The following is a 21,286-nucleotide window of genomic DNA, read 5'->3' as shown; positions in this document are numbered from 1 at the left end:
TGACATTTTTATCTGAATTTCCGGAATTCCTTTTATGCTTAAAAATATTTTGCACTTAATTTTTCAGTTCTAGGATATTATAAAAATGTGCATTTTGAATAGAAAAAGCAATATGCAAGCGATTACGTGTAAGTTGAAATGTGTGGTGTTGTTATATTTTTGCGAGTCAAATCGCTGCCACTACTACTTGCCGTCGTCAACAATTAAATATGTTCTGTCTATACAAATTTTGTTAGTTTCTTGATGTTAATATTTCATTTAATTGGAGTTACATGTACATCAGTGAATAGTAAAGTCACGTAATAATTATATTATTTTTAACTTGCTTCGTTGTGATTGAAAATTTTGTATTCAAAAATGCAACCACTAGTTGCTTGTCATAGTTTATTCTTATTACAATATGTAATTCCTTTTTTCTACAGTTTATTTCCAATAACTTTGTGGATGCATAACTTTTCGAAGATTTTTTAAATACAATTCATAAATATTGTCACAGGTAACTTAACCTCTTCAAACGTCACATAATTTATTCCGTTGTGGAATCAATTTTTTTGTCCACCTTCGAGATGACATATAATGTAAGTTCTTTCCTTGACGTTGTTGTATGTTATAAACATTTTTGAGAATGTTATTATATAATTAAAATCTCTTAGATTTGTAAAGGAACTTATTTTGTTATTTTTATGCTAGATACAATAAAGAATGAGCTGGTTTGATGCCACTGGCTTTGCCAATTTGGCTATGACAGCTTTAAAGGAAGCTCAGAAAACGATTGATAAAGCATTAGATATAAAAGATGAAGATCAAAAACCAGTAGAAACACATAAGGAAGATACATCTGATTTTTTTGCATCCTGGGGATTAAAGAAGGAAGAAGATGTTGTTCACCGTGACAAAAGCAAAGATTCTAAACAAGATGCCACAAATAGTATATGGGGCAGCTTTACTGGATCATTTTTTGAATCACCAAAATTTGGTGAAGAGGGACGCGATGCAAAAGGTATTATTCATTCAAAATCTTTGCAAACCACTCCAACTGAAAGTGATAAAACAAAGATGCAAAAATTTGCATCCTCTTTATCCCTATCGGAGGACTACAAAGATAAGAAATTAAGTCCATCGAAAAATACTAAACGTATAAAAGATTGCAAGGAAAAATCTGGAAGTGATACAAGTTATGATATTCCTAGTCAAGATATTGCTTCTGCATCCACTTCTAATGTATTGGTGCCATTAGTTCCATCTGGCACAGTTATTCCAGCAGATACAGCTTCCAGTAATGATGAGAAACTTGAAGATTGTCTGACAAGTTCTACAGAAAAATTAGCCAATGTAGTTGAATCTTGTTTAGATGAAAATGATACAATTTCTAAAAATGATCAGGATGAGAAGTCAGAGTGTGAGAAGAAAGAAGTTTCTGAACATAATTCTAATTCTGAAAGTTCTTCATCTATCAAATTATCTTTTTTATCTCCTGGGAGTGATAAGAAAAGTTTGGAAAATGTTGAGATTCTTGGTTCTCGATCTAATACCAATTGTACTACTACTCCTGAGTCAGAACGTAGTTCTCTTAGTAATTTAGCAAGTCCTTCAACCATGGGTACTAAGGTCAATTCTGAATCAGTTGAAGTATTGCCAGATAGTTTAGTTACATCTCCAAGTTCTGTGGAAATTTTAGGAGAGTGGAAAAGTGATAGCAGTCCTTATATATCTCCAGTAGAATCAGGACATTCTGAATTGCCATATGAATTAGACAGGGATGACACAATTACTCCTTGTTGGGAAGATATTAATGTTGCACAGATTGCAAGCAAGAATAATCAGACAAATGCATCATCTCCCAATGTTTCTTCATATGACTCTCCAGTGGATGAGGCCAAAACACCATGTAACAATTTGAGTACAAACATTATAGGCAATACATCAGCAGGTGCATATTCAGATGCACACTCTAATAAAACAGTATCTACTGAACATATTCCAATGGACACTTCAACAGAGAATATAGAAGCAACACACGATACGAATGAGCCAGATGAAGTTAGTTTAGCAGAAGATTCCTACACTTCGGCTTCGGAGACTACCGTCATGACGATATTAGAAACATTTCAACAAAAAGAGCAAATCAAGAGTAAGATGGATATACCTATTAATGCATCTTCAAGCGGACAAATGCATGATTTGTGTTCAGATGGAAAGCAAATGTTGAAGAAAGGAAGTATGGACGCCTCTTCGAATTTGAATTTAAATTTGGACTCAATGAATGAGAAACATAATTTACATTTGCCAATAGAAGCAATCACAACGCAACCGATTCGGAAACCAGAATACTTTGATGGGAGTAATAAAAAATCCGAAACCGATTTGAGTAGCTTTGATCGATTGATAAACGCTACTATAGAACCAGCGGAACCTGAACGGTATTCTAGCGATGAAGCTGCGCATCCATTTAAATCCGATACATTAGATATTACTGATCAGCATTTAATATCAACGGACTCAAGTTGTGAAGGAACTTTAATAGAGAGTAGTTCGGAAGACAATCCACAGTTGATTCATAAATCGGAAGAGAAAATTTTAGAGGTTCCATTAAGTGCTAGTTCCTATGTAAAAACAATGTTAGCGGATGCGATGATCGAAAAGAGGGAAATCATAGAGATGGAAGGACAAACCTCAGATATGCCTAGAGAAAATTCACCTATTTCGTCAGAAAGGTATAAATATGATAATATAATAATATAATTAATAAATTTAAATAATTAAAAATTTTTCTCATATATTTGTAGTCGGTCTGATTTAGTTAAAATTGGTTCGGATCAAACCAGCGGTCATACCAGTGGAGACGAATTAGAAACTACAACCTCTAGCGATATTGAAATTATATCCAGGTATAGATACAATTATAACGTCATAAATATTAGTTACAAGTTAATGGTAAGCTTAATTACAAATAATTTCTTATTAAAATAGTCCAAACGGCGATTCAAGTTCGACACAGTCTCGTCAAAGCTTGGCAAAGTTATCAAAAGGTGTGGATCTCCTAACGAAAACCTTAAAAACCAGAGGACATTCCAGGGAACTGAGCGAAATTAGCGTTGGATCTGACGAGGCAAATGTTGAGATAGAAAAGTTATTAAAACGTATACAAGAAATGACTGAAATATTAGAAGCCCGAGAATCAAAGCTTATCGATGTCAGTAGAATAAACGTTGAATTGCAAGAGCAAAACAATAATTTAAAAAAGTAAGTTTTGTATAATATGTACAATTGGAATTAATTAATTACTTTTCATTCCTTCTTTCGAACTTCCCTTTCACTTTCTGTGTAGGCAGTTGGATAATTTTGAAAAAAATGCAGAACAGAATCAAAATTTGAATCAAATCACTGATGAATACACTCAACGATTATCCGCCTTAGAAAGAAAATTTCAACAAGCAATACGAGAACGAGACTCTCTTAGGAAAAATTTGGAACAGTTAAAAGTGGAAGCAGCTACTCGTTTGTCCTCCCAAGAAATGTTTACTTTGAGCGCCGAGAAAGACGAAATTATTAAGGAACTTAGAGAGGAAGGAGAAAAATTAAGCAAACAACAACTTCAACACAGTAATATCATTAAAAAATTGCGAGTTAAAGAGAAAGAAAACGATGCTTTAATAAAAAGTCAAAAGTACGTAAGTAGCATTCATTTTTTCTTTTTTTATTTTTCTGTGATCATTTTTCCATTATAATTTCTAATTAAGTAATAAACTTATAGAGAGCAAATAGAAGAACAGACCTCAGAATTAGAGCGCTTAAAAAGATCACTGCACGCGAAGGAAGAGGTTGAGCGATCTCAAATAGAAGCTGTCCATACATTAACAGCAAAAACGAAGAAGCAAGAAAAAGAAATATTAACACTGCAAGAAAAATTAGATAGTACTTTGCATAAGATGGATGCATATAAGACAAGTTTGGACGCTGCAAAAATGTGAGGACATAAAACAATTTACTTTACTTTGTTCCTTGATTCCCTTTCTACTTTTCTTTCAACTTCTTTTTCAGAGACTTGACCGAAACGAAAAAAATTTTAGCAGCAACTGAAGCGGAATTAAAGGAGGTAGCGAATAGCGCTGGAGAATCATGTCAACTTCTTGCGCAAGTAGAAGAGCTGAAGATTAAATTACGGGAATCCGAGGAAACGCATGTCAAGTAAGTCGGTACAAGTAACTTTCTATAATTTCTGACACTATTTATTATTCATCTTATTCGATATGTAGGAAAGAAGAATTTCTTAAGCACGAAAACAGCGAGTTATTAAAACGCTTAGAAGCTGCTGAAGCTAGAAGCGAAGAATTATCAGAATCTGTATCGACGGCTACGAAACCATTGCTAAGACAATTGGAACAACTTCAAGCAAATTTATTACATAAAACTAATAATTTTATGAAACAAGAGAAAGCATTGTCAGACAAAAATATCGAGTTACAAACAAAAGTGGAAAATTTAACCGAAGCTGATCGTTATCTGAAGGAAGAAAATGTTAATTTAAAGTCTAAAATATCTCAGTTGGAATCAAAACTTGTTACCAAAGAGAACGAAAAGACTCGTCTACAAGAACTGTGCGACGAGCTGACGGCTCAGAAAGAAAAGCTAACTGAAGAAAAGTTTGGGTACGAAAAATCAGTATCGTATTCGTTTTCATATAAAATATGTACGATAAAACTACAATGATTATTGTTACATGTATTATATTTCCAGACTTCAGCAAAAGATAGAAACTCTCGAACAGTCTTATTCTTCACAAATAACCGAGTTGAAGAGAGAAATTGTCGCGTTAGAAAATAAATTAGCTATAGAAAAAGCAGCCACCGATGCAGAAAGGAGGAAAAATCATGCAATATCAGAGCAGCAACAAAGTATTGAAGACAACGAACCATTTAACCCTATTGCTAGCACGGAGCAAGACTCTGTGAATGTTATAAACAGTATTTGGCCGGTAATACCTATAAACAATCATTTTTTCTTACAATTGAATATAAGTTGTATGATTACAAATATAAATTTTATTATTTTAGCTGCACGACTCTATTGCTGAAGATAACAGCGAAACGTATACAATGAATTTCGATAGTATTAGAACAGGATCGGGTAATACTTCTATATTTGAGAACTTACAAGCTCAATTGAAGCAGAAAGATGGTACGTCTCAAGTATTGATAACATTTGCTGTAGCAATTGATATAATCTTTGAATTTATAGGTGAAATACAACAACTCCAATGGGAATTATCACGACGTAATGTAGAAAGGGATGCTTTGAATACGGAATTATCTACGTTAACCTTAAAGATCGAAGAATTAAATACTAAAGTAATAGACGTTGCAGTTTTAAACGAAAGTTTGCACGAAATACAGACAAGGTACGATGCATTGTTACAAATGTATGGAGAAAAAATGGAGGAAAATCAAGAATTGCGTTTGGATCTTGAAGATATCAAAGAAATGTATAAAACACAGATCGATCAGCTCTTGAAAAGAGATACTTGAAATTGTCCTTTCAAGTTAAATTTACTGGTTGATCAAATACAATAGGCGTGTTAGAATCATAAAAATATCAGCAATTTAAAAATCTGTAGGATCAGACGAGGGTAGATATTTGTTCCATCTTCATCAATGAAATTGCCCAGGCTAGAAGACAGTAAATTGAAAAGACTGATGGAAAATTCTGTAAATTATGTAGGATTAAGGGTTATCATTCACTGAAAGGAAATTAAATTTTATCTGCTGCTTGCTGTTCTTTTGACAAATCGAAGCTCTTATTTAAATGATTTGACAAACAAGTCTATCTCGATAACTGATAATTCGTAACTGTATTCGATAATTTCACATCCTAACACTTAGTTTTATGTAAAATTACAAAGTATGCAATGTAAAATTTTGCATTGCCATTTAACACTATCATAACAGGGTGGATAGTTCTTCGATGAACAGTTGTCGAAATCAATCTTTGTGCTGGGACATGTGTTTGCACGTATACTGTATATTGTATACTGTATACAAGTAGAATAAGATAAGCCACGTGATACAAAGTGTAATATAAAGTTTTCGATATTGTAATATAGAATTGAAGTACAATGTGATTTATTAAAAAATTACATTTGTTCGTTTACTGAGAGTTTTATTCTATGTAAGGTGTGATGATTCTTTTAGAGTAGTGATTAAAACGTGAGAAAGAGGGGAAGGATTTTGAATATAACATTGTATGAATATTGGAAAAAAATTCGGGTAAAATAATGTAAAAGTAATTGAAAAATTATCTAAGAATTTTGGTTAAAGAGGAGAGGAAACAATTAATAGTACAGTAAAAAGAGGTGTGCGGTAAATGAATCGCAGACAAGAATGCTTTTCAAAAGTGTAATTAAACCGAAGGGAATACATCTTTCTTCATAGTTTTATATATACCGTAATCTTTATTGATTATAAAGTGCGACCTTCTCTCCCTCCCCTTTTCCCCTCACAAACAAAAAGAGAAAACCGAAAATCAAGCCTTTGCTTTCATCATCGTACATTTTTTTAAATACAAAAAGGAACAAATTTTTTCCGCTGGATATTTGCAACGCTATCATTTTTTTCAACGTTCTCTCTATTCTGGACTATTGTAGATCGGTGATCGATAATTACAACCGTTATTAGAATATTCTTTTAATATGACAGTTGAACATAGAAAGAGAATCATTTCGAAGAAGCGGTTATATCGTAAAATTTAGCACTTGTGTAAATAGAGAAATTAAATGTTATTTTATGAAACCAGCATTTGTAATGCCAATTAATTGAAGAAGTATTGTGTCACTATAAATAACAGCGATAAAAAGGAAATATATAAAAACGTTGAATGCGATAATTTATACGTAAAAAAACGTCCAATTTCTTGCTCGACAAATTGTGGTTACAATTTAGAAATTTACTAACGTTATCATTCTTGGTCCCGCTGGAATCACTGTAAATAAATCTACAAGGGAACGCGAACGGCAATAAAATTCGACCAACCGACCGATACGTTTGCTAAAAAATTAGAGAAATGATATATAAATTGTTAAGAGAAGGGTCGTTTCTTTGAATGAATTAATGAATGAATGAATGTCTGTGGCAGTTAACGTGTCACCACCGATGTTCTCGTTAAAGTTTCGAGTGCCACCATCGACGCATTGATCGTCGAGCTTCTCCGCATCGCTGCCTAAACTTCCAGTCGTTGCCTCGTTATTCCAAAGATATGGCAGATTCTATGCTTTTCTCAAATCTATCGCCAACGTTTAAACATACCAGCATTTATGCATTTTTCTTCTTTGTTGGCTTTTGACTTGCTCGCTAAAATACTTCGCTTTATCCATAAAAATTAATTTTGCAATTAAGTGCATCCCTATCTTTTTTTTCATCTATATGGTAATCCGACACTTTGATCAACGATTTCTGATACAAGTTATTCCAAGTAAGAGAACAAATAGAATACGTGGATAGCAAATAGAGAAAAAGAAATTTCATTGGACTGTACATGGTATGCATGGTTAACGAGAGATTTTTGAGATAATCATGGAATCGGTGCCAGAATCGAAGTTCGATCGCGGATCACAGATCGCGCAAGGATTTCCCTGAATGTAAGTGCGCGCTGCCGAACTTCACGCGGCATCTTTGCGGACACAGACTTTCTCTTCCAGGTGATACGAAGGTGTACTTCACACCTGGTTGGACAGAGAGCTGGCTCCGTCGAGCGTAGAGCGAAGAACGGTACGAACTCGAGTACCGTGTGTAACGAGCATTGAACCATCGACGCTATCGCGTCGACCTGCTTTCGTTCAGACCCATGGCGTCCAACCCTCGTATAAGAGGGCTAAATTATCGGTACTCTGAGCTTCACGTATAACGTATTCCACCTGTTCAGCTGTCGTGTATTTACGATTCGGATGTGGGTCGCATCCCTCTAATTTCATGCGTACGCGATGCCAAACATTCAACGCATAGGCGTTTCGTTCCTGGACAGCTGTGAAGAAGAAAACAGGAAAGATAAGACAAGAGAAAAGTGGAAAAAAATCAGCGATGAGAACAAAACTTACCTTTTCCCGTAGTCGGATCTCGAGCCAAGGGAATTCCTTTTCTAGGACTGTAACACACCCCTTCTTGCCTGATCAATTTTCCTTTCTTTTTCATTGAACCGAGATTCGAAGCCTCAGTTTCATGCTCTCTTTCTCGATCCCTTTCCTTCTCTTTTTCTGACTCTTTCTGTTTTTCAAGCATCTTCGTTGAATTCACTTTCTTTTCGTTGGCAAATTCTAACAGTTCATTGTATAAATTCGGCACCGTAGTCGCCATGTTCTCCAAGTCTTGCTTAATTACTCTACCTTTGTTTACGTCAAGGATATCAGATTCAAGTTCTTTGACAATTGCTGAGATGCTTTCAGTGAAAGATCGATACGAAGTCAGAAATTCTTGCAAGCCGTCAATATTTTCTTGCTTTACCATGGAACGTAATAGAATTCGAACATCTGACATCAGTCTATGGTGTTCGGTCAACACTCTCTGCAGACTTAAAACTCGTTCCCTTAAATGTTCTTGCGCGGCAACCAGACCTTCTTGTTTTTCTTGCAGTTTTTTCTGAACGTCAAGGATTGCTTCGGAAATAAATCGTTCTGCCTGCTTTAACCAGTTCATATCGACGTTACTTTCCATCTGCAATAACTCCACTAAACTCTCTTCTATCGCGGTTACAGTAATGTTCAAATTCATTGTCAGTATGCAACTTTCTTCCCAATGCTTAACCAATTTGACGAAATTTGCATCGTGAGTCACACTTTCGGACGTTCGTGTTCTTAAAGCTTCATAGTGCAATATAGAGTTACACGTAGTGATTACGTTGGTTGCAAGATTGTGCTGCCGGGTTAATTTTTCGCAGGAAGCGAGAACAGCATTATCGAATGCGGACATTACTTCTCCGAGAGCTGGATTCGCTCCAGCAGCCCATTTTAATCGTTGCACCGCGCTAGAAACAAGATTTTGTTGTTGTTCACGTGCTTCGCATACTCGAGACTGTAAACCAGTTAGCGCTGCAGCAGTTTTTCGTAATTCCAGCATAAACGCGGAACGATCTGAAAAATATAACAGGATAAATAAAAAGGTTTAAGACATTCCAAGTATTAAGACAATGAGCACTTACTTAAAGGATTCAATAAATTGAGATTTGTTCTCATCAGTAAGCTGTCTTCGTGTAACCAATGATGAGCAGTTAGTTGCAATTGAAGTCTCTCCATACTGGCTCTTGTTACTTCAACACACTGTTGTGTAAATCTGGCGCTCTGCTTCCTTCGCCAGGCGCTTTCAAGAGTGCTACTAAGTGCACTCGCTTGAGCCAAAACCGATCCTGAGAATAGACCTCTCTTCATGCAGAGATCCACTACCTTCCTACACAATTCCTCTATCGAAACTTTACTTTCAGCTCCGATATCTCTCTGTTCGATCTCGGTGGTAACGCTCAGTCCCATTCTCTGTAGTAAAAAGCAAAGTCCAATAGCAAGCGTTTGAGAGGTTACCCCGAGCAACTGTCTCGATACGTAATCCGCCGTAAATATTCTTATCGGTTTGTTTAATCGTTCGTCGTCGTAAACATTCGCTAAACCACCTTTAAAAGCGGTCGCAATGTCTCTGCACATCATGAAAAACTCTTGTATGGTATGCAATCGCTTGACCAGAAACATATCTTCTAAAACTTGACAAGCTGTTTTATTGAAGATTGGCGCGGACATTTCTTTAGCTTCCCGAATTTGGTCGATTTTGCGCCAAGAAGGTGGAATATCAAGAGTACTCAAGGTAGCAATCAATGCATTACCTTCCATCTGGAGTTTTTCGAATAATCCATTGAAACCCATTAAAAGCATTTGGCCTGGAGTCAAAGCCTCGTCCTGATTCGGTTCTTGAATCTCGGCAGGCCGAGACAGTAACGCCTCAAATCGTAATCTCATGTTATTCACGACGCTCTGTATCACCGCATGAGGACTTTCCATCTCCATGACGGTGAATCTTAAATGCATCTCCAGTTGTCCTAAGATATCTCCGAGTGGTATACCAGGCGAGACGATTATCTCGGTTAGTTCACCGATCATTCTGATCACGGTTGGCTCTTCTGTTATGATGGTCTTCATCGCTTCGGGTAGGATAATGGTGTGGAAATTATAATTCAATTCTTGCAACCCTTTGTAGATACAATCGGAGCCTCTCAAACATTTCAGTATGAGAGATATTTTGGGATCGTTGTTAGTTTTGTGACAATCTGGGATCAAGCTGACCAACTCAGCTATTAATGAAGACATCAGACGCATTTCATCCAAAAACCAATCTCCTTCTCTAGACGTGAGATCGACTAAACAATCCCCTGCACACTTGGCAGCACCTTCCATCATCAAGTATCTCTTATTCAGAGCACACAGAGCAGTTATGTTAACACATTCTAGTGCCCTTTCCGCTCCCTTTTCTCTTCTCAAAAAGTTTTGAATCTGCAATTTTGACTCTGTGTACGCTTTCTCTATTCTAGTAATTGATTCTGGTAAACCCTCCGAGAACATTCTTTCATAAGCCTTTTTCAATCTTTCGTTCGCTTCGTTCAGAATTGCTTGCATTTGATAGGAAAATGTTATTATCTGCTGTACTTGTTGATTGTTCGAACTCTTTATTCGATCGAAGGTATTTTCAAATTGTGCCATAACTTCGCAGCATGTTTCGACGTTTCCCGAATTTAACAACTGATTAGCCCAACCGTGATAACGTACTGTACGATGTTGCGACATGCTACTCAATGGATAAAGGCTGCAAATCGCCGAATATTGACTCAAAAGATCCAAACAATTTTGTATTAAAATAGATTGTTGCGTAGCCAACTGAGTCAGTTCGTTTTCTGATTGTTCACACTGAAGGATCATATTACTTTGACCAGCATTCTGTAAAAACTCTTTAACGAGATCAAATACGACGTGATCTTCCTGATTCGTAGATGTTTCCAATTCTGCTAACCACTGTCCCAATTGAGGACCCCGTACCGCCGAGAGTGCCATCTAATATTATGATAGATATTAACAATGTATTTCCAAAGCAAAATAAGCAATTAAGATTACAGAAAATATCAAAATCTAACTTACATTGTGCATATTAATTTGTTTTTCGCAATCGTCTATTTTTTCTTTTAATCCAGCTTTCGCTTTCTCGTGAGCATCGCGTGCCCGTTTGAAGGAATTATAACGTTTGATAACAGAGTATAAAGGATGATTACGTCCCATTGCCTGTGCTTCCTTGACCAATGCAAGCTGCTGATGTCTGTCTTGCAGTAAATCCTGACATTGGCGCGTAGCATCAGTTGCTTCGACCCAGCAATTTAAGTGATGACACAGCGACGGAAAGATCTTGATCAATTCATCCCTAGGAGACAATGAATTGTTTAATATAGTCGAATACACTAAATAGGTAATACTTGATCACCATTCACCAACCTATTTGCCAACCATTCGGCACGCATTTCGGTAGTTCGAACGGCGAACATCGCTCGCGTCAATTCTTGCTCTAACTGTTTTCTTCCAATACCAGTGCATCTTGCTCTAGCCTGACATGCTCCATAACTCGCGATGCTATTATCTGCACCCGCTCTCCAATCAACTAGCGGGTCATAAATAAACGCTTCGAGCAAAGTCAGCAATGTTTCACGTCCTCTACGCATTACTCGAAGAGTATTCTCACATGCCAGACGAAATATACCCTGAAAAGCAAGCGAAATAAAGTAACCATGTACATTACTACAAGTCTGATGTGAAAAATTCCACTGATTTTACTTCAACACCGGTCACTCCTAACGCTGTTTTTATGTTTGGAGTCATTCTGAACGGCACCTTCTCTGGTACTCGTAATGTTTTGCCTTTTTCGAAGCAAACGTTGTAATCAATGTGTACCACCTCGCCTGTGTTCAAATCAACCAGCACATTGTCCAAGTGCCTATCACCTAAGCCAATGATGTATCCGATGATCGACATTACAGCAACTGAGTACGAATAATTTTTGGTTGCTTGCCACCAACTGCCAGCATTTATACTGTTACACCAAATTTCTCTGCAACAATAAAAATTAGATGATATCATTAATGTTACTGTCTCCATATATGTGGAAGATGAAGAAAAAAATCAAAAAATGAAAATAAAAAAAGGAAGTTATGGTGAAAATAATCCTTTCCAAAAAAACTAACTTTGCTAATAAATCCTTTGGTGTTTCGGCCATTAACTCGGCCAACACTTGTTTTAAAATCTGAATTGGCCATTCTTTTCTATTCTCCAAACTGATTCCTCGTTCTTTCAACAAAGGTGTTAATTTGTTGTAAAAAAGCTCGGAAGGCCGTAATATCGCCGAGCTACCAGTCTTATTTTGCATAGCGCTTTCCCTTTGTTGCCACCTCTTATAAAGTACGAACAAAGGTGTAACCCCGTCAACCCATTGTATCAAACCGGACCGTGGACCTAACGGTATGACCGAATAATGACGAGCCCTGTACACCTTTTTCGAGTCGACTTTCTTTGACATCATAGTGTTACATATGCTCAAGAACTGCATAATTCTTTCGTCCAAATGAAGATCTTCTAATCCTTTAAACAGATACGTGTACACGTGTCCGTCAGAACCGTGGAAAATCAATTTTTTTGGTTTTGTCTTTGTTGGCAATATCTGAACATTGTTGTCGACGGATTGGATAGTAATGATTTTATTATCATTAGCAGCAACACCTGGCATGGCGATGCATGTATTTCTCAAGTTAGCCAACACCGGGCTAATATCGTTCATAGAGAGAGAATAAGTTGCACGTCTGTGCACTCGTTGGGCAAGCTTGCTTTCCAACTGCTTTAAACACATACTCGCGATCTGTGGTTTTGCAGGATTCTTTGGATTGTTCAATTTGTTTATGGCTTCCTCTATCGAAGGACCAAATTTCTCCTGAAAGTTTTTCTCGTGTGGCGTTTCGGCTGGTACAGAAGTCATAGCCGACAAATTCTCCAGTATAAACACTATCGGTTTCAATATAATCCTGTGCTTCTCGGCAATCAATTTATCCTTCTCTTCGACACTCAACCAGATATTGTCCTGTACTTTTTGCACCTCCATTTCCAATTGTTCGAATCGCTTGGAGATTTCGGTATGATGTTGGCACAAAGTAGCCAACCACAGTTCGTCCCACAAGAGTGTGATTCGTCGCAACTCCTTCACTAGTATCTTTACCTGCTCGATAGAGTCTTGAATTCGATTCGATAAGCAATCTACTAACTGCGTGAAACAACAGTCCATAAACTTCTCCTGTTCGTCTTGGTAGACAGTAGCGGAGGAATTATCGGTACCACCAACGTCTTCTTCCTCTTCGATGAAATCTAAATCATTTTGAGAAGAATCGGTCTCAGCTTTCTCATAGAGGACCTTGTCGCAATTTTTCTTTTGACCAGAGACTGCTCCGACCACCGCCGGGAACGTGATCAAATGTGGAGAATTCTCTGCAACTCGACACAACAACTCGGAGACTCGTGTTCGCACGTAAGACTCTGGATGGCTAAGTCGCGAAAATAATTGTGGTATTATTTCTTTCCACGGCGCTGTGGGGGTGGACGAAAGTCCAGACTCCAGTACGTTCTGTAATTCAAGAGCATGCTTCACGACTAATCGTAATAATCTAAGCGTAGCTGTGATAGTAACGCAGTCATTAGCATCTTTGATCGCAGCTAGCTGCAGATATTTGAAATACGCATTCGCGGAAAGTTCATAATACGAGTAAACTCTTTTCTGTGCTTGTCTCCAAATGTCGACGAGCATTCCAAGGCGATCGGCACTCGCACTGCTTAATATAGGAATGCTGCGTAATTGATTTTCTACCATGTCGGAGGTATTCACGTCATTAGATGTGTCCGCGATGTCGCTTTCATCTTCTGGAATCGTTCTGAACTGTGACAAAATTGAAAAGATAGCGTTTAAGTCGGTTTCGTCTGTGTCAAACGGTAGTAATTCCTGTATGGTCTTTCTGTCGGTGTCGGTAAGCTGACCCGAATTCGAATTATCTACGATCTTTCTTCCCCATTTATAGCACCAACTGGCAAAGCTGTACCAGGCGAACGGTAAATCGGGGCATTGGTTCACACCGAGCTGCGTTAATCTCCCGATTATCATATCCGACTCGGGTATTGAACTTGTGGTAGGTCCGAATAATTTGTTCATCAAGCCGTCGTTGTGAGCAGCCTCAAAATCGAGCAATTGTTCTAACTGGCCATTTTCGACACTACCAGCCTCTTGTTGTATCCATTTTCCGAGAGTGAGAAGAAGAATTGTACCGTACTCCCGTAAGTCAGACGATTGTTCTCCTTCGACGATCGCACGCGATATTCCAAGTGCGGTTGCGCTACACACCTTCATTGCTTTGTTGGTTCGTTCCATATCGTATAATAATTTTGAGTACTCTCGGAATGCTCGTATATTGTTCTTCGACCACTTCACGCGTACCACGTTCTTCAGGATGTCTTCGGTTACTTGATCGAAATTGAGTTCGACGCGATTATTCCGTTCTGCTCCTTTTTCTTCAAACCAGCACAGGTCTCGTTCGGATTTTAAGTAATTCAAGAGTTCGCGTTTCGCTAGTTCAAAGTTACCTTCCTTTCTAGCAGTACGAACAATATGTAGTCGTAGGTCGGCGACGTCATTACTGTTTAACATCGGTTTAGAGTCCTTCTTTCTTACTCTACCAAAATATTCTGACCACCAGAGAGTTCGCGTTAAAACACTTGAATCCATATGATCGACTTTCTCGCTCTTGTACAATTCAAACACGTTTTCTTCTCGGTCAGATAATAAGCTCTTTAATCCGTCAGCCGAAAATCGTACCAATACCGATTCGTTTAGATATTCCGAAGGCACGTTTCTTAGACCTTCTTCCATAATTTTAGCTGCTACTTTTCGACATCGTTCGATCTCTTCTTCGAAATGATCTTTGTAATCGTTCAGATAAATCCTGAATGCGATATTACTTAACGTGTTACTACATTCGACTAAGGTTTTCGCACAACTCCAATTGCCTGGCTTTCCAGTTTCATCTTCCAATAAATTCCAATCGGTCAGGTAATCTAGAGGTATAGCTTCTCCGTTTTCGAAGTTTTTTAAACATTTTGCTTGTCGGTAGGCACCGGTTTCTGATGGAAAATGCTTTCTAAGTGTAATGCTTTTGTCGCGTGCAAGAATTTCAACTTCCTGCTGTTTCCAGGCTTCTAACTGAGTCCAATCGGTGACGGCTTCATAACAATGAGATAATCGTTGCATACAAAAGCTAAGCACTTGATTGTCTCCCTCTGGTTTTATGCGTTTGCCTTTAGTGTCGGAGGAAAGTTCCTCATTGGCGTTAATACCTTCAACGCCACTGCCGCAGCTAGTACCAGTTCCGTCACCTTCGTCCTCTCCCTCTTCTTCTTGTTCCAAATCTTTTTTCGGTCGATTATTCACAGAACGCGTATACTCATCAATAATTAACTTGTACGCTTCGGCAGCGGATTCATAGTGATTCGCAGCTTCTTCCATCGCGGCTTTCAGCCATGGAAATTTTCTATCTTTTTCTTTAGTATAAACGTAAAGTCCTTGTAATGCTTCAGCTTCACCCAGCATCACCATCGCTTGTGCTGTACAAAGCGTGGCCCTTTCGAATTCGATACCCTGCGTGTTATCACTGTTGCTTAGATCTTCTAACAATCTTTGACTATTTCTTAACGCGCTACTAGCCAGACCAGAATGCAATGATACTACACACAATGCTAATCGAATACGATTTAACCATTCCTTGCAAGTCGATTTATTCGTGTGAAAAAAGGTCCTAACTGGTTTCGATAAAGGCAGCAAGGCAATCGCACAACCCTCAGCCGCATTGTGTATCACTCTTTCAAGATGTTCAAGGAATTCGATAAATAATCGAACGCGGGTATGTTCGCTTAGTAGATGATCCAAACTTCGTTTTTCTTTCTTGGTTACCTCCAAGCTATACGATATCTCACGAGCCAGGGTTTTCAGAGCACTTTCGATTGATGTAAATGTTTCCTGCGGTTTTCCTAATGAGGTTCGTAGTTTGTTGATTACACAGTGTTGAGCTGCTTCAAATCCGGCCCAAAAATATAAAAAGGATTGATTTGCCAGTGCCAATCGATACATCTTTCTTGTCGTTTCGTTTTCGGACCTACAAATACAAATAAAATTCATACTCTTTCCTTACAATTCATAGTAATATAATCTCATTTGTTTATGTCATTTTGAAAGATTTATCTACCACTACTTATAGTATTTAAACTTACAAAATTGGACAGCATAATGTGAATATTTCTGATAATCCAGAAGCATCTAGATACTGTTCTTGCAATAAAAAAGCCATATATGTTTTGAAGTGTTGAGCTTGCATCTCTCCGTTGTTGTTTCCCCGCATATGTAATCTTTGAGCAAGAATTAAGGACTCGGTCGAGTAACTCTTAATAGTCTGATATTTCTACGAGAAAATAAATCCAAGTTAAATCGTGCTTCCAATCGTATGCTATTAAAACTTTAACTAATTTTTTAAAACCGTACCTTTGTTTCCGACAATACGCGTTCCTTGTTGAGTTTTGGTATTACTATATTTAGGGGTATACGTGTCAATAGCGAGCCATACTTTTCTCGCACAACTTCATCTCGCGAAGTTAAATGTAACGTTACCAAATCCACTATGTACATGTAAATTTCTTCTTTCCATGTAACATTTCTTGCACTCATTAATATCTCGAAGAGATTACAAACAGCAATAGAAATATCTCGATCGATAGTAGCTCCACAAGTAACTAGACTTGATAGAACGTTCTCATATTCTTTTGTTTTACTTAAGATACCGATATAGTTTTCTGATTGTATACAAATTTCTTGCATCCACGTTGATAAAAGCAACAATGTTTGCTCAGGTGTATGTTCGTTATAACTTTTAGCTATCAGATTGAGAATTATAGAAAGATGACCACTAGTAGGTGATGTTGTTGGAACATCTAACGCGCCAGGAAACATATCTATGGGACGACAAGCAGTAGTTCCAGTTATTAAGCTTGAACTTGGTACAAAATGATTGTACCTGAAAAAAAAAACACATTGTAATCGACTTATAATATTGAAGTTAATTTCTAATGAATGTACTTACCTGGAACAATGAGCATATAACAAATACAAAATACTATATTGCAATAATGGACTGGAGGCTGATAAACTACTGTCATAAGGTTTCAACTTGACTGCCAACAATTCCAAGATGCTTGGTTTTAATGCCCACATACCAATGATTGAATTACTCGCGTTTGCTAAAATATTATGTACAAAATAAATTATTATCTTTGATCATTTTAATTGATTTTCATACCAAAATACATAAATGTTGTTACCTATATCGGAAAGAGCTCTCAATAAAAAAATCACCACAATTTCCGCGTCGTTTTTTTTATATTTTATGTCGTCAAGTAACGGATTGTCTGCTACTAAGTTTTCAATATCTGATAAAATAAGTTTATAAGCAATTTCTAAATCGGACAATATATAGCGATATGATTCCTGTAGCAGTGGAATATTTTTTAAGCTAAGCAGACTGTGATATACTCCTAGACTGGCGTTCTGAATAGAAATTGAATCGCGAAACCTTAATTTAAGTAACGCAGAATCTTTTCCAAGCAATTTGTGCACTAGTTCCAACGGAAGGTTCGCGGAGACTTCCTTTATTATTTTCGAGATGGTATTCAGCATAGAAATTATTGTATCATCCCAAAAGACGTTTACTCTTTTTAACTGAAGATCGATAAATTTGTAAAGTAATTCGTGATTTTTCGTTATACGGCTTTGAAGATAGCCTAACAATAAAAATGCGCATTCATTAGCGACTATTATTAATTCCTCTTTTTCTTCAGTCAAATCCAAGCTCTTTTTGGCTTTCAGTTCCATCCATCGTACAACGTTTAACAACGATTCCCTTTCTTTTAACGAAGTCTCTTTCTTGATGTTATGTTTCAAATTTTTTAAATCATTCTTATTAAGGTTTAATGACTTGAACATACTAACGATGTCATCTTCGTTCAATTCCGACTTGTTCGAGTTTTTTGTAGGTATAATGCTTACGTTTTTAATATGCTTCAGTAGTTCATCGGCACCTTCAGACGTAAGTGCGAAATTTGTAAGCAAAATTTCTGCGTCATCGTCCAATTCGATCGCTTTCACGACTGTTTTCAGCATTTTTGACAAACACTCGGATAGAAATGACCACTGAACGTTCGGTGTAAGATTAGGATTCAAATGCTCGGATATACTTTTCGTGACTGTATTGAATACCGAGATCAAGGACGTAATGCGACGAATACATTCTTTGGGTGTTGGAGACGTTTCGTCTCCAGGTGAACTTCTACCAGACTCTGGTAAAGATAATTCCTCGTCATAACTTTCCATGTCTTCTAAAAACTGTCCCAATAATGTTAAAGTAAATTGTAGATCAGCTATCCAAAATGTTCGTAATCTTTGCAAGCTACGACTAGCATAAGTTGCAATAGCCTTTTGTTGCGTCGAATCGATATGCCAGCCCACTAATATGTCAACTGTATCACGAAAATGGTTTGAAAACGTTTCTGGATAAGATTCCATGATTAGCAATATAGCATCCACTGTTGCTACCAGTAAGTCAGAACGGTCGACATTCTCTAGAGTTGACTGTAGCTGTGACATCATTAACTGCAACAAGTAGTAACATATTTTATTTGCTGTATCATCTATCATAAAATCATTTAATAAGTAAAGAGATAAAAAATACTCAAGTACCACTGAAAATTCTTTTAGCCTTGGAGATTCTACATCCAATTTAAAAGCTTCGATAAATGATTTAATTAAAAGGCACTTTATGTCGTCCTTTCTTTCCATTGAACATTTATTGAATACCCAATCCATGTATCTACAAATATGAAGATAACAGAATTAAGAAAAGAATTTCAAAAATAAAATAAATGATCACGAAATGATGACTAGATTTTTTGTTTACCGTTTAAAATCTTGTTCAGCAGCATACCCAATACGACCTAAACACTTTGCAACCTGTTGTTTCGCTTCTGGTCCAGGACCAGTGTGTAATAAATCCAATAGACTTTCACAAATAACATCCAAATTTCGTCGTATATACCTTTGATTTTCAGCTGCAATTATACCTTCTTGCGCTTGTTTACATAACACCATAAAATGATCATAATCATCTTCCCGACACAATCGCCTCAAAAGTTTAGAAATTCTTGAATCTTCTATAATATAATAAAATTAATTTTTTAATGTATTTGTATTATATTGAAATGTAAAACAAATAGTATATTTCAAGTAATCAAAGGTGATATAGTCAACAAACCATATATTCTTTTATCATCGTAGTATTTTCCCTGTGCATTTTCTTGGTTTTTCAGCGATTCTTGAAATTTTGGTCTAGTTGTAGGATAATAACTGGTTTCAGCATTTGAGTCTCGATCAATAGGTGTTTTTTTAAAGGCTCTACCCCGTAATGTACCTCTGGTACGATCTCCAGAGCTGCCTCCACGAGCCATTCGAAATTCATTGCGTGGAACGGCACCAATTCTGAAATAATTTGGAAAATTTGCTACCTTCAAATTATAATTAATAATTTATTAAAGAAATATCTTACCTTGGTTTGAATCTGGGGAAGCTATGCTCAGAAGAATAACTGTTTGTATTTCTTTGACAAATAACCAATGTACCTCTTGGAGCATTGAAATCATTTGCATTATAACCACTTAAAACATTTATGTCTCCTTTTTCTAACACTCCAGCACGATTATTACCAATAGATTCTTCCTGTATCTCCGAGCACTTAGATCCACGTAGCTTCGTGCTAATATTAGAGTTCCCACAGCTATTCATTACATTACTCTGCAGACAATCTGCATAACCTATACTTTGCATTAATAGTATACCAATCAAATAATGATGAGTTTCAATGAGTAATAAAAAATATAAAATCACAAACGTTGTACAGCTAAATATAGTTCAACATAAAAATCCCAAACTTTCACATATTGTTAAGGTTAGTTCATTTGCATCCACATCTTTCACGACTAAAGATGTTCCATGATCAAATGATAAAAAAAATATAAAATAATGAAAAAAGAAGTAAACTATGTCTAAAAATTAAAAAACTACTACAAAATCGACAATCAAATTATTTACGTATAAAAGATACAAATTTGTAAGATGAATAACTAATAGCGTAGTATCTACTTCGGTTTATTGCTTTTTCCAGAAAGCAATATCGTAATCACGCGGAGCACACTTTGATCTCACGTCGAAAATATTTCGTACTAATATTCGAAAAAAAAATTGAAGAGCAAAACGGTATTGTAACCGATTTTCCACGCGTTCAATCTATAGGTATACACCGTATCGACAACAACTAATCAACAAAGTGTACCTACATAAAAATTTATAAATCGTTGAAAACGAAAGTACATATATCACGATTTTATTCGTATAGTACTTTGCGCATAAGAGTTTTTCGAAATTCTAGGTATATCTGTTTAAATTAGTAGAATTTGGTGAAGATACAAGGACCAACCACAGAAAGGTGAAAAGAATCAAACATCATTTACTAGTATAGTATCTTCCATACCATTCGTTGATGTGCTTTATACAATAAATGGGTTCGAGTGAACTGCAGATATGTTTGATATTTTTTTTTATTGTTAAGACCCTTCCTATCGATAAATTTATCGAAACTTTTGCAATTAAAAAACGATAGTTGTTAAAATTGAAATATATTCGAAGCAATGTAAAAACTAAGCACAGAATTAGTAATAAGTACGTTACATTTTCAAAGTTGTAACAAATTGTTTAACAGTGTAATACAATACATAAAAATATATATTATGCAAATAAAAAGTATCATCCGGAACAATCATAATTCTTTCTAATCTATATTATGTATACGTATATAAACTTGAAATTGTTTAACATGTTTTACCACAGGATCGATTTATAATAAAAAATCAAGTCAATTAAAAAAATATAAACTAATGTAAAATAGTGTGAAAATTATGTCTAGTTTAATTTAAGTAAGTGATTGGTCTAAATCGACCAAATCATCAAATTTGTATAAAAAACTTAATCTGTCTCACTGTACTGTATTACTTGAAAACAAACCTTTAATATCTCTGCAGATTATTCTCTCGTCGTTGCTTTTT

General features: G+C 36.4%; 2 protein-coding genes across 12 annotated transcripts; one reads left to right on the top strand and one right to left on the bottom strand.

Moving 5' to 3' along the window:
• Positions 1-6,433, top strand: Tmf (TATA element modulatory factor). Of its 6 annotated transcripts, none has more exons than XM_012284112.2 (12): positions 1-128; positions 423-578; positions 691-2,714; positions 2,787-2,888; positions 2,971-3,243; positions 3,329-3,667; positions 3,755-3,967; positions 4,042-4,188; positions 4,257-4,649; positions 4,738-4,975; positions 5,055-5,178; positions 5,239-6,433. In XM_012284112.2, the coding sequence occupies exons 3-12, from the start codon at positions 703-705 to the stop codon at positions 5,523-5,525; spliced, it is 4,128 nt and encodes a 1,375-aa protein (XP_012139502.1). In that variant the 5' UTR covers positions 1-128; positions 423-578; positions 691-702; the 3' UTR covers positions 5,526-6,433. The 6 variants fall into 6 exon arrangements, with proteins under 6 accessions (XP_012139502.1, XP_012139505.1, XP_012139501.1 ...); XM_012284115.2 differs by lacking the exon at positions 1-128 and adding an exon at positions 135-289 and having other exon boundaries at positions 497-578; XM_012284111.2 differs by lacking the exon at positions 1-128 and adding an exon at positions 135-289.
• On the bottom strand, positions 6,379-20,655 carry nonC (serine/threonine-protein kinase Smg1). 6 transcript variants are annotated; one of them, XM_076534905.1, is made up of 16 exons: positions 20,522-20,655; positions 19,735-19,999; positions 19,444-19,667; positions 19,090-19,342; positions 18,873-19,002; positions 17,459-18,785; positions 17,221-17,377; positions 16,626-17,154; positions 16,358-16,545; positions 12,247-16,242; positions 11,840-12,113; positions 11,504-11,766; positions 11,156-11,432; positions 9,184-11,071; positions 8,087-9,115; positions 6,379-8,013 (listed from the first exon to the last, which is right to left on the bottom strand). In XM_076534905.1, exons 2-16 carry the CDS (start codon positions 19,968-19,970, stop codon positions 7,829-7,831), a joined length of 10,956 nt encoding a protein of 3,651 aa, XP_076391020.1. In that variant the 5' UTR covers positions 19,971-19,999; positions 20,522-20,655; the 3' UTR covers positions 6,379-7,828. The 6 variants fall into 6 exon arrangements, with proteins under 6 accessions (XP_076391020.1, XP_076391021.1, XP_012139496.2 ...); XM_076534906.1 differs by having other exon boundaries at positions 19,735-20,004; positions 20,522-20,654; XM_012284106.2 differs by lacking the exon at positions 20,522-20,655 and adding an exon at positions 20,328-20,511 and having other exon boundaries at positions 19,735-20,004.
• Positions 20,656-21,286: the final 631 nt, after the last annotated feature.

This window comes from Megachile rotundata, chromosome 8 (genome assembly GCF_050947335.1).
Source record: "Megachile rotundata isolate GNS110a chromosome 8, iyMegRotu1, whole genome shotgun sequence".
NCBI classification, from domain to species: domain Eukaryota; kingdom Metazoa; phylum Arthropoda; class Insecta; order Hymenoptera; family Megachilidae; genus Megachile; species Megachile rotundata.
This window is presented reverse-complemented; position numbering and strand designations above follow the sequence as displayed.

Bases quoted from the DNA above. Each gene is read 5' to 3' on its own strand.
- nonC (XM_003702713.3), bottom strand. From the start codon at position 20,012: ATGCAAAGTATAGGTTATGCAGATTGTCTGCAGAGTAATGTAATGAAT. The intron at 17,155-17,220 runs GTAAGTACATTC...TTTTTTTTTCAG, and splicing joins TTATATGCTCATTGTTCCAG to GTACAATCATTTTGTACCAA. The intron at 11,433-11,503 runs GTTGGTGAATGG...ATTGTCTCCTAG, and splicing joins GCCGAATGGTTGGCAAATAG to GGATGAATTGATCAAGATCT.
- Tmf (XM_012284112.2), top strand. From the start codon at position 703: ATGAGCTGGTTTGATGCCACTGGCTTTGCCAATTTGGCTATGACAGCT. The intron at 3,244-3,328 runs GTAAGTTTTGTA...CTTTCTGTGTAG, and splicing joins CAAAACAATAATTTAAAAAA to GCAGTTGGATAATTTTGAAA. The intron at 3,968-4,041 runs GTGAGGACATAA...CTTCTTTTTCAG, and splicing joins AGTTTGGACGCTGCAAAAAT to AGACTTGACCGAAACGAAAA.